The sequence below is a fragment of the Mytilus galloprovincialis genome, chromosome 2, assembly GCF_965363235.1.
Source record: "Mytilus galloprovincialis chromosome 2, xbMytGall1.hap1.1, whole genome shotgun sequence".
NCBI lineage: Eukaryota > Metazoa > Mollusca > Bivalvia > Mytilida > Mytilidae > Mytilus > Mytilus galloprovincialis.
The window spans coordinates 106,934,070-106,949,391 of record NC_134839.1 but is presented as its reverse complement, the minus strand read 5'-3'; the positions used below and the strand labels follow the sequence as shown (position 1 = coordinate 106,949,391).

The 15,322-nt window shown below is 31.7% G+C and overlaps 1 protein-coding gene across 1 annotated transcript in view; it reads left to right on the top strand.

Moving 5' to 3' along the window:
- Positions 1-14,419, top strand: part of LOC143065293 (cytochrome P450 20A1-like) — a 32,131-nt gene extending 17,712 nt beyond the window's left edge. Inside the window, exons 3-11 of the mRNA XM_076238787.1 lie at positions 1,954-2,123; positions 2,829-2,974; positions 3,648-3,815; positions 4,408-4,483; positions 7,048-7,224; positions 8,166-8,286; positions 8,989-9,100; positions 13,372-13,436; positions 13,870-14,419. Of these exons, the coding sequence (XP_076094902.1) occupies positions 1,954-2,123; positions 2,829-2,974; positions 3,648-3,815; positions 4,408-4,483; positions 7,048-7,224; positions 8,166-8,286; positions 8,989-9,100; positions 13,372-13,436; positions 13,870-14,119 (1,285 nt within the window). The 3' untranslated portion in view covers positions 14,120-14,419. The remainder of the gene's footprint in view (positions 1-1,953; positions 2,124-2,828; positions 2,975-3,647; positions 3,816-4,407; positions 4,484-7,047; positions 7,225-8,165; positions 8,287-8,988; positions 9,101-13,371; positions 13,437-13,869) is intronic.
- The last annotated feature ends 903 nt before the right edge of the window (positions 14,420-15,322 follow it).

The following is a 15,322-nucleotide window of genomic DNA, read 5'->3' as shown; positions in this document are numbered from 1 at the left end:
AGAAAATGCCGAGAACTATAAGTATTTCTGTAGCAGGTGTAAGAACACTAGCGTTACTTTGGTTTCCGATTTCGTAACGCAAATTTTAGATGGTGTTATCTGCTTTGTTGTAAAAGAATTCTTTACAACAATATGCAAATATGAACTCTCGCGAGATGTTCAAACAGGTAAATCAGAGATGATTTACATTCTAGTTTTGTTCTTAGTAATAATTAAGTTAGTAAATGACGTAATCGTTATGCGTTACATTTCACAAGAAACAGAAGTCCAGATATTTCCTTTTTTTATTAAAATTGTTTTTGTCGTTAAGTTCTAATCATTTCCGGTCATACGTGAAACATGTGACTAACATGTGATCATGCGCTTACGGCCGGATATATATGAAATACTAGGTCTAAACATTGGTTTTGTTTCCAACGGGATGTTAGCAAGCATATTCTGTAGACTTGTTTCACATTGTTTAAAAAAGGAAAATACAATTTTCAAAGAGATCGCGCCGGGGGTCTATTATTTTTCCTATGTGCATAATGTTACATACATTATTATTCTTTTATTCACAATATATATGTGGTTTTTAGCTTGATTTTGACCAATGCTTATATTCCAAATATATATGTATATGCCTCTATTATTGTTGTTGTTACCAATTATGTAAATCAATTGTATCTGATTTTATGCCCTTTATGGGCCCTGTAATTTGGGAAATAAAAATATTCTATTCTATTCTATTCTATTCATACGATTTTGAGTGAAAATAAATGCCCAATGACTTGACAAAATCGATTTCAGATTTGATGGACGTTAAAACACACTTTGCATGCTTTGTTTCCGGATAACGATGAAAAAGGGTCCTTGGAAAATTCAATCGACATTACGTTTCTTATCATTGTACCGATGCTCGTTGAATTGATTTTGCTTCAGCAGTAAATATAACTGGATATTTTAGGTGAATAAAGATAATTTAATAAAAAATACATGTTAATATACCGTTACACTTGGATTGTACAAAGTTGGTATCTTTGTCACAATTTATAATTATTTTTTTTTTAATCATGTTCTGCAAACACTTTTCAGAAATGCAATAAACTTGTCAAATTAGAAGTAAACTTTTACCATGCATGACTTGAAAGGAAGTACTTTATTGATTTTAGCCCACTAAAGTAGGTTAAAACGTGGAAACCATGTAGATGGTGTACAGGTCACAAATATCACATGGTGCCTATTTTAAAGATTTTAATTCCAAGTTAAAAGTTTTTTTCTTTACTGGATTTATAGAATTTTACATTGCCAATGATTTGGAATAAATTGTATATAACTGGAATTTCAAAACCAAATATAAATACATTTTTTTGGCTAAAGCATCAAGATACAACGATTATGGTATCCTGTATCAATAAAGAAAATATAGAAATTTCTGAATAATCTGTACTAATTGTTTTCAAAACAAGCACATATTTAGGAGTTTTATAATACCGGTACTGTTACATTTAAGATGGATTTTAAGAGAAAGTATACTGTTCAGATTATTTTAAGCAGATTTTGCAATAAAATAAAACTAAAAAAATGCTTTTGGTTTCTTATGGTTTCCTGTCGCGTTTAAAAAAAACTTTAATTTAACATTGAGAATAGATTTTAAATATTAACATGAAGCAAGTAACACCAGTAATGGTGTTCATTTATGTCTTTTGAAATATATTGTGCAAAATAAAGAAAATAAAGTTTGGTTTCCTGTCACGTAAACGGTGAATCAAAATGTATTAATTTTTTCTCGAAAAACTCAATTGTTCCATTAATACTATTCTAACACCAACACAACCCACAGAATAAAAGTTAAAGTTTTAAAACTTATAAAAAAGGATACAAAAAGAAACCAAAGGCCGAATACCAGATTATGGTCCATATACATGTGCATATACCCGTATATTAATCAAGTATTATTGTTTACATGTTTAGAGATGGTAATTTAGCAGACATTAGCAGGGCTGGGAGTCTCCATGAATACCTATTGGATATTCACAAGCAGTATGGACCTATTGCATCATTTTGGATGGGACAGCAGTTTGTGGCAAGTATTGCCTCAGCTGATCTATTTAAAGAGCACCAGAATGTATTTGACAGACCTCGTAAGTCATTTACTCTCACAGTTTTATGGGTTACTGTATACTATATTAAGATCTTTAAGTTGTTTTTATCAAAGGTAGAAAATAGAAGTTGAACAATGTTGGCCATGTTAGCAGAAGCTAAAATAATTTATAGTCAATTTAGGTTTCACATTTCTCTGTTTAGTTTTTATTCAGGTCTTTACCAAACCATTCCTTTTTGTTCTTTTCTTCTGTGGACTCTCTATCATTTGGTTTTTGGTTTTTTTTTTTTTTTTGGTTGTGAAAGTTTCCAAGATAACCTGAAAACATCTCATTGTGCCAAATAATGTTACAAAATTTACTTGAATTTTCCACCACAATCTGTTAAGGCAATCAGTCATGTGACAAAAGATTAAGGCTAGCGGTAATTTAGGGGACCAATTTAAGATTCCATTTATCATGTTTATCAAATAACATATATCTAAAGAATTTTGATGTACTGGATTAAATGATTTTATTACAACTGTTTGAAGAAAACAGACTGAACAGGAAAAATGAAATGCATTTAGTAAAAGATAGAAATTCTGTCTGGTCTAGCTTTCCTGCAGGAAGGTATAAACAAAACAAAAAATAGGATGTAACAGATCTTGGACCAATTTCAACCCCTGATTAAAAGTATACAGTTTCATCGTAAAAGAGCTTACCTTTATTTAAACAATTAAATTGAATTTCAATGATATTTTATAGCTGAGTTATTCAAGCTGCTTGAAATTATAATTGGACCAAAAAGTATACAGTATGCAAATAAGCAAGATGGCAGGACAAGGAGAAAGAATTATGATGTGGCATTTACTCATGATGCTATCAAAAAGTACTACGAAACGTTTCAAATTGTAAGTAAAGTTCATGTTAAATGGCATGAAAAAGTGACTTATTTTCATTTTTTATCTAAATGCATGTTATATAAATATAGAAATAAAGAGATTTCCATTGAGACCACTATCCACCAAAGCTCAAATGAAGTGGGTATAAACAATTATAGACAATCATATGGCTTTTAACAATGAGAAATACCCATACCAAAAGTTGGCTATAAAAGGCACAGACATGAAAAATATGAAACAATTCAATTGAGCAAACTAAAGGCCTAATTTATAACTAAATTATTTACCAAAATAAATATGACAGACATTCACCAACGACAATCACTGAACTACAGGGTCCTGACATGGGACAGGTATACCAGTATATAAAGCATATTGTGGCAGGGTTAAACATGTTTATGATTGCTCAACCCTTCCCTAATCTGGGACAGTGGTGTAATAGTACAACATAAGAACAAACTATAAATATCAGCTCTATTTTTTGATAGAGGTGCTTATTATTTTGACATTAGGGTGTAATTGCAATAAATGATACAAGCTTCATGGATACCAAGTCCACATTAGTGAAGTCTTCATTTAAGATAGTCCATTTTGACCTTTTTCCTCCTCCAGTCATTGATGTTTCACTGCTAAACTATATAATTTTGTTGTTTGTTAATAGGATTCTTCTTTTTATTAATAGATAGCCAATGACCTATCCAAGAAATTCTCATCGCTTGTGAAGGAAGAACACATAGCGCTCAGTCAGTACATGAGTGCATATGCACTTAAAGTTGTGTTGTTGACTTTAATGGGAGACACCTTCAAGGATGATAAAGAAGTTTTAGAATTCAGAAGATTGTATGATATTGTAAGTATAGAAATAGAAATTGAATGATATTGCCCTTAACCAATGTAACTTAAAAAAACACCATCTTAAATCTCCAGATAAACACTGTCTCACAATTTGAAAGATAATTAATTCATGCTATACAGATAAAATTGTATCCCTCAATTATTAAGCAAAAACATTGTGAAAAGGTTCATTTTCACATATATATATATATATATATATATATATATATATAAAAAAAAAAAAAATCAACCAATGAATATCTTTTAACAAAGTTTAGCTATGATCAACATAGGCCTGTAAACATAATGAAGGTCCATTCAACTGCTAAATGAATGGGTTTTTTTAAGAATACTAAAAATACAAAAAGATGAATTTCTAATGGTCATATTTTGATGTTGATAGTTTGTGAAATCCCTACTTACTTTATAAGTCAAATTAAGAGTCTCTTTTACATTTTGTGAGTTATGAGGATAAAAAAAATATAATAAAAAAAAGTTGGAACTTTTTCATTATATACCCATAACTGTATCTGAATTTAAACTTTGTTTGGCAGATAAAGTAACTCATCAGTGACATCCTTTTAAATGAAGGTCTTGTTTAATTTCAGGCTTGGGCTGAAACAGAAAAACAATTGACAGATGTGCCAGAACCAGACAGTCAACGCATGAAATCATTTAAGGATGGTAAAAATGTTACTTATGATATTTCCTTATGTTGATAACAAATAGTAATGTTTGTATTACATGTATCATATAATCAATTGATCAAAACAAATGAAAGTAAAATCAAAATCAGTTTGCAGTTTACTAAGTTTAAATATAGTTTATATGACTGAAATTATTGGCAAGTCTCATATACCGGTCATCTAGATTTGTTTATTTTTTTTTGGTTGAGTAAGGGAAACATTGATTTACATTGATATAAGTTTTTATGGTTTTGCTAAGTCTGTATACAAGCCTATAAGAAAATCAATACTTTTCTGAGCATTTTAAATTTGCAGATTCAAACAAAAGTTGGTACAGTGATTTCTTAACATTTTCCAAATATACTTTTTATACGACCGCAAAATTTGAAAAATTTTTCGTCGTATATTGCTATCACGTTGGCGTCGTCGGCGTCGTCGTCGTCCGAATACTTTTAGTTTTCGCACTCTAACTTTAGTAAAAATGAATGGAAATCTATGAAATTTTAACACAAGGTTTATGACCACAAAAGGAAGGTTGGTATTGATTTTGGGAGTTTTGGTCCCAACATTTTAGGAATTAGGGGCCAAAAAGGGCCCAAATAAGCATTTTCTTGGTTTTCGCACTATAACTTTAGTTTAAGTTAATAGAAATCTATGAAATTTTGACACAAGGTTTATGACCACAAAAGAACGGTTGGGATTGATTTTGGGAGTTTTGGTTTCAACAGTTTAGGAATTAGGGGCCAAAAAAGGGCCCAAATAAGCATTATTCTTGGTTTTCGCACAATAACTTTAGTTTAAGTAAATAGAAATCAATGAAATTTAAACACAATGTTAATGACTACAAAAGGAAGGTTGGTATTGATTTTGGGAGTTTAGGTCCCAACAGTTTAGGAATTAGGGGCCAAAAAGGGACCCAAATAAGCATTTTTCTTGGTTTTCGCACCATAACGTTAGTATAAGTAAATAGAAATCTATGAAATTTAAACACAAGGTTTATGACCATAAAAGGAAGGTTGGTATTGATTTTGGGAGTTTTGGTCCCAACAGAATAAGGGGCCCAAAGGGTCCAAAATTAAACTTTGTTTGATTTCATCAAAATTGAATAATTGGGGTTCTTTGATATGCCGAATCTAACTGTCATGACTGTGTATGTAGATTCTTAACTTTTGGTCCCGTTTTCAAATTGGTCTACATTAAGGTCCAAAGGGTCCAAAATTAAACTTAGATTGATTTTGACAAAAAATGAATCAGTTAGGTTCTTTGATATGCTGAATCTAAAAATGTACTTAGATTCTTGATTATTGGCCCAGTTTTCAAGTTGGTCCAAATCGGGGTCCAAAATTAAACTTTGTTTGATTTCATCAAAAATGAATAAATGGGGTTCTTTGATATACCAAATCTAACTGTGTATGTAGATTCTTCATTTTTGGTCCTGTTTTCAAATTGGTCTACACTAAAGTCCAAAGGGTCCAAAATTAAACTTAGTCTGATTTTAACAAAAATTGAAATCTTGGGGTTCTTTGATATGCTGAATCCAAAAATGTACTTAGATTTTTTATTATGGGCCCAGTTTTCAAGTTGGTCCAAATCAGGATCTAAAATTATTATATTAAGTATTGTGCAATAGCAAGTCTTTTCATTTGCACAGTATTGCGCAATGGCAAGAAATATCTAATTGCACAATATTGTGAAATATCAAATTTTTTTTTAATTAGAGTTATCTTTCTTTGTCCAGAATAGTAAGCAAGAAATATCTAATTGCAAAATATTGTGCAATAGCAAGATTTTTTTTTAATTGGAGTTATCTTTCTTTGTCCAGAATCAACTTAAATCTTTGTTATATACAATATACAATGTATATTCACTTTTTACTACCAACTGATAAATTAAAATAATCTTTACCATTCAGTGATAACAAGCAGTTTTTTTACATCTTAATATTTTATGATGTATTTAAATGAGTAGTTATTGTTGCAAACTCCATTAGAAATTTTAATTGAGATTAGTTTTGGAATAAGGGAAAGGGGGATGTGATTAAAAAAATTGGGTTCAATTTTTCTCATTTGAAATTTCATAAATAAAAAAGAAAATTTCTTCAAACATTTTTTTGAGAGGATTAATATTCAACAGCATAGTGAATTGCTCTAAGAGAAAACAAAAATTTTAAGTTCATTAGAGCACATTCATTCTGTGTCAGAAACCTATGCTGTGTCAACTATTTAATCACAATCCAAATTTAGAGCTGAGTCCAGCTTGAATGTTGTGTCCATACTTGCCCAAACCGTTCAGGTTTCAACCTCTGCGGTCGTATAAAGCTACGCCCTGCGGAGCATCTGATTAAAAACTGTTTTATAAATTGATCTTCACTAGTTAAGGGTTACATTCAGTGTATTCCTCTTTGTTCTTGGCAGATTGAGTTAGAATTTGTAATCCACAGGGTAATGATTTCCAGTAGTTTCAGTTCACATTCTCTATTTACTTTTTATAAAAAAAAATATTTGATTTTAAAATGATGTGGAAAATTGTGTCCTTCATATAAAATTCCTTGTTTATTGGTAGCAAAAGACAAGCTGTATAAAATTACAAAAAGAACATTGGATCACAGGAAGAAAAATCCCGCCAAGAAGGGAGAATTACTTATGATTGACATCCTTATAGAAAATTGCCAGGATGAAGATACTTTACTCTCAGAAACTATTTCTTTTATTATTGGTGGATTTCATACTACAGGAAATCGTAAGTCATAATTGTATGTGTAATGTATTACAATGGGTGGGTATATATTGTAATGGATTGAATATCAATACCAATGTCTACAATAAGATAATTTATTTGATATATATCTTTAGATTTAGCAGAGTTGATATTGTCGTTAACCTATGTAAGTTATAATAAGCATGGCTTCTATGGTCACTTAATCAATCATCTGTAAACCTTTCACTTTTCAATCATTTAGGTCATACTCAGGGAATATGCATTTTTAACTTTTACCTTGGGCACCACATGTAAATAATTTAGGTGGGCATTGCTCTCTTGGCAGTTAACTTTCATGAGTGTAAGAAGAACAAAGATTTGTGCACCAACATGTTTTTTCTCTATTCTCATTGACTAGACTGTGTCTTACAAAAGTGATGCCCTTAGTCTTAATTCTTGTGGCACTTTCATCTGTTATTAGTGTCTGAAGATTGCTACATTTGCTGAAAGTAGTAATAGCAATTAAAACACAGTTTTAAATGTTAAATCTTTTAAAGTTATCTGTTTTATAGGTTCATAAGGACTTTTTTCTAACATATCTAGAACTAATTGTAAATACCACATGGGGATTAGCTTGGCAAAAGGAGACCTTGTATTGTACAATCCCCAACCAATCTTGTCTTCTTCTTATTATCGTTTGCCTTTACCCGAGTTTCATAATGGCTATTTATACGTGATATTTGGATGTTGCCAAATTGGAAAACTATCTAGTGAAGGTATTGCTATAGACAACATTGAGGGATATCTTGAAATGATTCTGTATTGTAAATATGATAAGAAATCTGCCTTCTGACTTGAACTGCAAAGGGAATTTATACTACAAAGTCATGACTGCTTTACTTTATTTGAAAAAATTGATATATAATCAATGCATTGATTTATATGCCTTTCTTAGAATTTCTTTTTTATGATTTTGTTTACAGTACTGACCTGGTGTTTTTACTTCCTGGCCACACATCAAGATATTCAAGATAAAGTTTACAAAGAGATTAAGAGTGTCCTCGGAAATGACGATGTTGATCATACAAATATCAATGATTTAGTGTAAGTTCTCGAGTATCATTGCTTTAATTTCTTAGTATAGATATTGTAAAATATCAACAGGACGACACAACACAGATTATGTTTCTTCCCTACACCTATATCATCCTGCTCAGTCGCTCCGTAATTCTCGTATCACGTCTTTAAGACGAGAGCAGGCATTATGAGCGAAAATGTCTGGTGAGAAGTTATCAGTGTTGTCACAATGTATGAGTTAACATTATCAGGCTTGCTTTCGTCAAGTGTAAAACTGTCTTGGAGAAGGTGAGAAGTACAGTAATAGAATGATAAAGGGGTTTTCTTCCTATAGATATTGTAAAATATCAACCACTCAACACATTGTAAAGCTTTTTAGCTTGTTTGCTGCCCTCACTCGCCAAAAGAGTTCACATTATGGCTCTCTGCTGATATTTTACGATATCAATGTGTAGAAAAGTGGATAATCTATACGTATCAGTTCATAAGTTCTCAGCTGGTATTCAATGATTAAATTTATGTTCTCTTGTCACAATAATTTACTGTCAGTTCTCTAGTATTTTAGTGTATTCCTGGCCCAGTGTCAATAAAATATTATAAATTTTAGTATTGGTAATTTTAGGTTTGCAAGGGAACGTTTATCCCATACCACTTTTAATTTAAATTGATGTAATGGTATCTGAAATAGTTCAATGTTATATATGCAAAAGATTTTGTTATTATGAATAGGTATTTACGACAAGTTATAGATGAGACCCTAAGATGTGCAGTCATTGCCCCATGGGCAGCAAGATTCCAGGATTTTGACTCTGAATTAGGAGGACACAAAATACCTAAAAATGTGAGTTGTTGATTTAATACCAATTATAAAAGTATTGGGGCATATAATATTATTATTATTGCATTAACCAGATGTTGAAAGAATTTGCATAAATTGCAACATTATGAATATAAGGAGAAGTGGTGTGATTGCAAAAGAGACAACTATCCACCATAGTTTAAATGAGATGGATTAAATCAATTATAAGCAACCATTAGACATTCAACAATGAGAAAACCCCACAGTGTCAGCTATAAAAGTTGGAACTACTGCCTATTCTGAGCCTTGCTGAATATACATGACTGAAATTTTGAACTAAAATGTGTCTTTGATGCTTGAAATTATGATATTTTCTCTGTTGGATATCAATGATATTTCTTAACTACAATCCTCTTGAATAGTACGCCATTAAAACTGAACCAATCTGAGAATAATGTATATTTGAATGACCTAATAGAATCTTTGGACAAGTTTTACTTTTGATTTTTATGCAGTTAAGCTGCATTATGCGAGCACCCTAGATTTGTGTTCTACCCAATAAATCTTGAAATACTTGCCATTGTTATTATCTAGCTTGCTACTATGTTATATATAACTAATTGAACACTTTTTTAATACTTTTTATTCTGGATTACAAAAAATATGACCAGAAAAACCTTAAATGATCGTCGATTTATCCAAAAGTTTTAAAGTTACACATAGGAAGTAGTGCTTATTAAGAATCCTTGTGTAGTTCATTATGACTTGTACTTTTAGCTAAGATGTCAAAGAACAATTGTATGAAATATTTAATCGCCGAAAATCTCTTAAGACAAGTAGTTTAGATTTCCCAAATGACAAAAGTCGTAGGAATATTGTTTGTCATCAATACGTAGTACAACTACGTCAGTAGTCTATTATATAATAAGTTTAACTGTTCATGCTGTTGGCGGCAATTTCAAATTAGAAAAAGAAATTTTCGTAGCTTTTCAATTTGGAGGCAGGTGTGCAAATTAGCGGTGGTCCGAGGTCCGCGACCTTCCACTTTTGAAAGCGGAATTTCAACTAGGATAGTTGGTTTCTAGCTACGCCCGACGTAGTCACCTTCCACTTGAAAGAATTTAATAAGAAATTACTTTGCAAACCTTTTCACCATGTTCACCAAAGTCTCCAATTAAACGAGTTAAAAACTTATTTTTATCATTATTATCCATGTTGGCGATGTTCATTTTGTTCAACCGCTAGCTTTATACAGAAAATCGCCGACAAATATTGTATAAATTCGAGTAAAATCGTATCTGATTGACAAAAACAACATTGTAAACACATAACAATGGCGGCCGTGAATTCTAAATCGGATCCGATTCCGGAAGCGGATAAGGGTAATTCCGGGTTTGGCGATCATTTACAAAATAAATCCAAGCAGGTGAAAAAATACATCTATGCATGGTAAATGAATATAAACACTAGTATTTTAAACCAAAAGATATATGTAAAAGAAAGAAAAGGCAGAAAAATATTTTATTCAGAAACTCAAAATTACTTTTTGACAAATTTTGATTTAAAAATCCAATACAACGTGACAGCTGGGAACAGTATATCTAACAATATACATGTTCATGGTCACAGTCTAAAGTTTCTTTATAAATGATAAATGATGATAATGCATGTGAGATGCTTTTAAAGTGTAAACATATTACTGCAATTTCGAGGGGTTATTTGTTTTTCTCAATTTTGAAGGGTCAATTAAAGTAGCTGAAAGTTTCTTTCTTTATTTTCACAAATAATGCAACTATATTATATATACCTTAATGTAAGTAAATCATATGATATATAGGTGGCATTCTTTGGGCCACTCTACCCCCTCCTGTTTGATAACTTGGAAACGGTCGAGCTCCCCACCCCTAAACCATATGAGGGGCAGATCCAGGATTTTAGGTTAGGAGGGGCGCAAACTTAAATTTTCGCCGAGCAGAGCGAGGCTAAAAAAAATTGAGGTAAAATTATCGGAATATTCTTTATTAAGCTGAGAACAACCCATGCTTTGTAAATTTAAGGGGGTGCAAGCCCGCAACCCTCCCCCGTCTGAATCCACCCCTGCATATATTCAAGTTTAGGACAATATAATAAATAAAAAATGAAATATAGGGGGAGTCCATGGAGTTACCCCACCCCCTCCTGTTTGAGAACTTGGAAACGGTCGAGATCCACACCCCTTAACCATATATATTCATGTTTGTGACAATATGAAAAATCAAATGAAATATAGGAAGAGTCGCTGGGGGTCACCCCACCCTTCCTGTTTTAGAATTTAAAAATGGTCGAGTTCCCCACCCCTAAACCATATATATTCATGTATGGGACAATATAACAAATCAGATGAAATATAGGGGGAGTCCCTTGGGTCACCCCACCCCCTCCTGTTTGAGAATTTGAAACCCATTGAGATCGCCACCCCTTAACCATATATATTCATGTACGGGACAATATAACAATTCAAATGAAAGATAGGGGGAGTCCCTGAGGTCACTGTTCACCCTCCTGTTTGAGAACTTGGAAATGGTCAAGATCCTTACCCCTAAACCATATATACTCATGTATGGGACAATATAACAAATCAAATGAAATATAGGGGAAGTCCCTGTGGTCATCCCAACCCTCCTGTTTGAGAACTTGGAAACGGTTGAGATCCCCACACCAAAAAACAATATATATTCATGTATGGGTCAATATAACTAATTAAATGAAATATAGGGGGAGTCCCTGGGGTCACTTGACCCCTCCTGTTTGAGAACTTGGAAACCAATGAGATCCCACCCCTAAACCATATATATTCATGTATGGGACAATATAACAAATAAAATGAAATGTAGGGGAAGTCCCTAGGGTCACCCTACCCCCAGTGGCGGATTCAGAAATTTTCATAAGTGGGGCCCACTGACTGACCTAAGAGGGGCCCGCTCCAGTCACGCTTCAGTGATTCCCTATATAAGCAACCAATTTTTTTCCCAAAAGGGGGGGGGCTGGGCCCCCTGCCCCCCTAAATCCTCTGCCTACCCCTACCTGTTTGAGAACTTGAAAACCGTTGAGATCCCCACCCTTAAATTATATATATTCATATGTATGGGACAGTCAGACCTCACCTTTGATCCCTGTTGTAGTGAACATTTGTCTGATTCGTGTCTCATAACTTTTGTACTATAGAACACAAACTCAGTTTTCTTTCCAGGGAAACCAGTCCATTCATACTATTACATGTTCATACTAAGTCAAATTGAACTTCTAGCAGTCAAATAAAACCAAGGTTAACTACCAAGTAGAACAACTGCAATCATTGGGAACTTGTACCACTGCAGACTCACCATATAAAAATATACATTGATATATGCATTGCTTTTGAAACCTTGATGACATATAAATTATTTGCCTTTATAAATAAATCATTAGATAAACATGAATGTACTATATATGAATGTTTAATGTTGAGGCAACATTGCCACAGTTTTCATAATTACGGTTGCCTTGGTTTTTGGTTAACTGCCTTCAGCGCTTACAGCGCTTTGATTTTACTTTTGAATTCATGTCCTTGTAATTTGTGATTTTGAACTGTAATAATCTTAATGTCTGTTGACATTAATACTGTAAATTTGTACATTATACAAATTAAAAGGCCTTTTATTAAAACATTATGATATTGAAGATGTCAATAAAAATCTCTTACTTTTATATAAACAACAAGAGATCTGCTTTTCTCTATGTAGAATTATTTTTCTTATCAAAAGCTCAATTTTCTGTTGATGATTTTCTATTAATTTAATTGTAACCTGGTGTAGGCTAAGAACAGTTCACATTTTTTTTAAGTTGGACAAGAATTGTGTTATTAGTTGACATTTGTATCCTTTTTTATAAAAATTAAACTGGTAAGATTATGTATGAATATCTGTTATCAACCTGTTCATTCGATTTTGTTAAAAATTAAGAAATGGCAGTTTCATATGTATCTTTTATTATGATTACAAGTCTGCAAAAATCTTGTCTCTGTCACTATCAAATTATTTCAGAAAAGAATATTTCCAAGAATAAAAGTGCAGGATGCCAGTGGGGTTCATCAGGTTGGGTAAAAAAAATCAAAGTTCCTTGTTGAATTCACAGAAAGAAGACGAAATGCGCATCTGGCGTATATACTAAATTTAGTCCTGTATCTATGATGAGTTTATTGATCAAATACATTCAATGATACAAGTAGTTGAACTGATTTGAAAATAATCAACTTTATTATTCATTATTATTTAGAAATGATAGTTTGTTTTCAGACTCCTGTAATTCATGCTCTTGGTGTGACACAGCAGGATGAAGCTGTATGGCCAGTACCCAACAGGTAAAGTATAATGAAGACTGTAAAACTGAAAGTAAATGAAAATGTGTTTTTTAATGTTGATTAATGTTGCTGGTTCACAGAAGGCAAACTTCATGTACATATATATTCAATGTTTAAATTAATTCAATACATTTTACAAATAAGATGTCAATACTATATTATTGATGACCCTTCTGAAACCAAATATATGTTTTTCAAACTTCTCCAGCTTGACAATTATATAATTGGGGAATATAGTTGTTAATTTCAGTGGGTACAATTTTTTTGATGAAACTCTTCTTGATATTAAAATAATTCTGACAAGTTTCAAGCTTGTATGTATTTAAGCAAATCTAGACATCCTCTACCATGAAAGAAGAAAATTGTCGATGAATCTCTTCAACTGGTGATTATAAATATCGATTGATGATTAAAATCTTATATCTTTTTGTAGATTTGATCCTGATAGATTTAGTGAAGAGAACAGTAAGAAGAGACCAAGTTTAGCTTTCCAACCTTTTGGATTTGCTGGGAAAAGGATTTGTCCTGGATATAGATTTGCCTATGCTGAAGCTACTGTCTGCTTTGTGTCCTTACTAAGAAAGTTCAAGTTTAATATGGTGGAGGGTCAAGTAATTACTCCTGTGCATGGTCTTGTAACACATCCTAGTGAAGAAGTATGGATAACCATTGACAAAAGATAAAATAAATTCTAGAAAAACTTCCAGCATGTAGTTTAGGATTATTATTCTAAATATTATTGTTCAATCAAGCTTTTGCATAGTTTCCATATTGACTGTGGGAAAATTTGCCACACAAGGCTTTTTGCTGTTAGAATATATTTGGCAAGGGTAGAATAGGAAATAAATTTGCCACAAGTTTTTATACCACCTAATAGTTGAAATATTTGTTGCATGGGCCAAATAGGTTTTTGTTATTTTTTATTTTGAGCACTTTTTACCAACTTATTTATGAAATGAAAAAAAAACAGGAAAAATTTTCAATATCATAATTCCATCTCTCTATACAAAATGTATACATATTTAGTGGTTTGAAAATTTATAAGTTATCAGAAATATTTAATTTAATTATATTTAGTAATTGAATTGTAATACATTTTTCAAGTTGAATTGTTATGTGTGAGATCCTTTGGTAAGGTAGCTATGTTTCAACAGATTTATTTCTGAGCTGGCTGAGAGAAAGATAAAAATGCAGTTCTAACACAAATGAAATTCCATTTCAAGTAGGATTGTTACTGTGACAAAGTTCTTTATTTGTGGTCATTTGTGACAGTTGATCTGATCATGCTCACATCAACAAAACTTGAAAAAAGATGACTTTATATTAAGATTGAAAACCATTTGTTATATCAAAATATAAGATGGTTCATTTAGTTTTTTCATTGGGTTATTTTGGTTATTTTAAGTCGAGTTACACTGTTTTTATTTGCAATATAGTCATGATATGTTTTAAAACAAAAGTTTGAACTGACTGTGAAATAACAGAAGGCATTAGCAATCTTGTTTTTTGTTATGTTTACTCAAAGCTAACAATATTCTCTACTACTGGTTCATTTTGTTATTCTAAACCTAATTTGTCTTTTTAAAGTTTTAAAGATCACGAGCATTTAGCCTTTAGAAAATCTGATATACATTGCACATATTATGTAGACATATGGTTGTGTCAATTGGCAAAATATTCAACTAAAAAGATATAGATATTATATTACTTTAGCAAAACATTATATATACACATATACATTATGGAAATAATTGCTTTTATAAACATTACATGAGATGCTGCATACAAATCTCCACAAATGCATTTTACAAGTCAGAATTGAAGGAAAAAAATATATGTATACAAATGTTAACACAATTAGTGATTGCATTATTGTGCAATAAAAT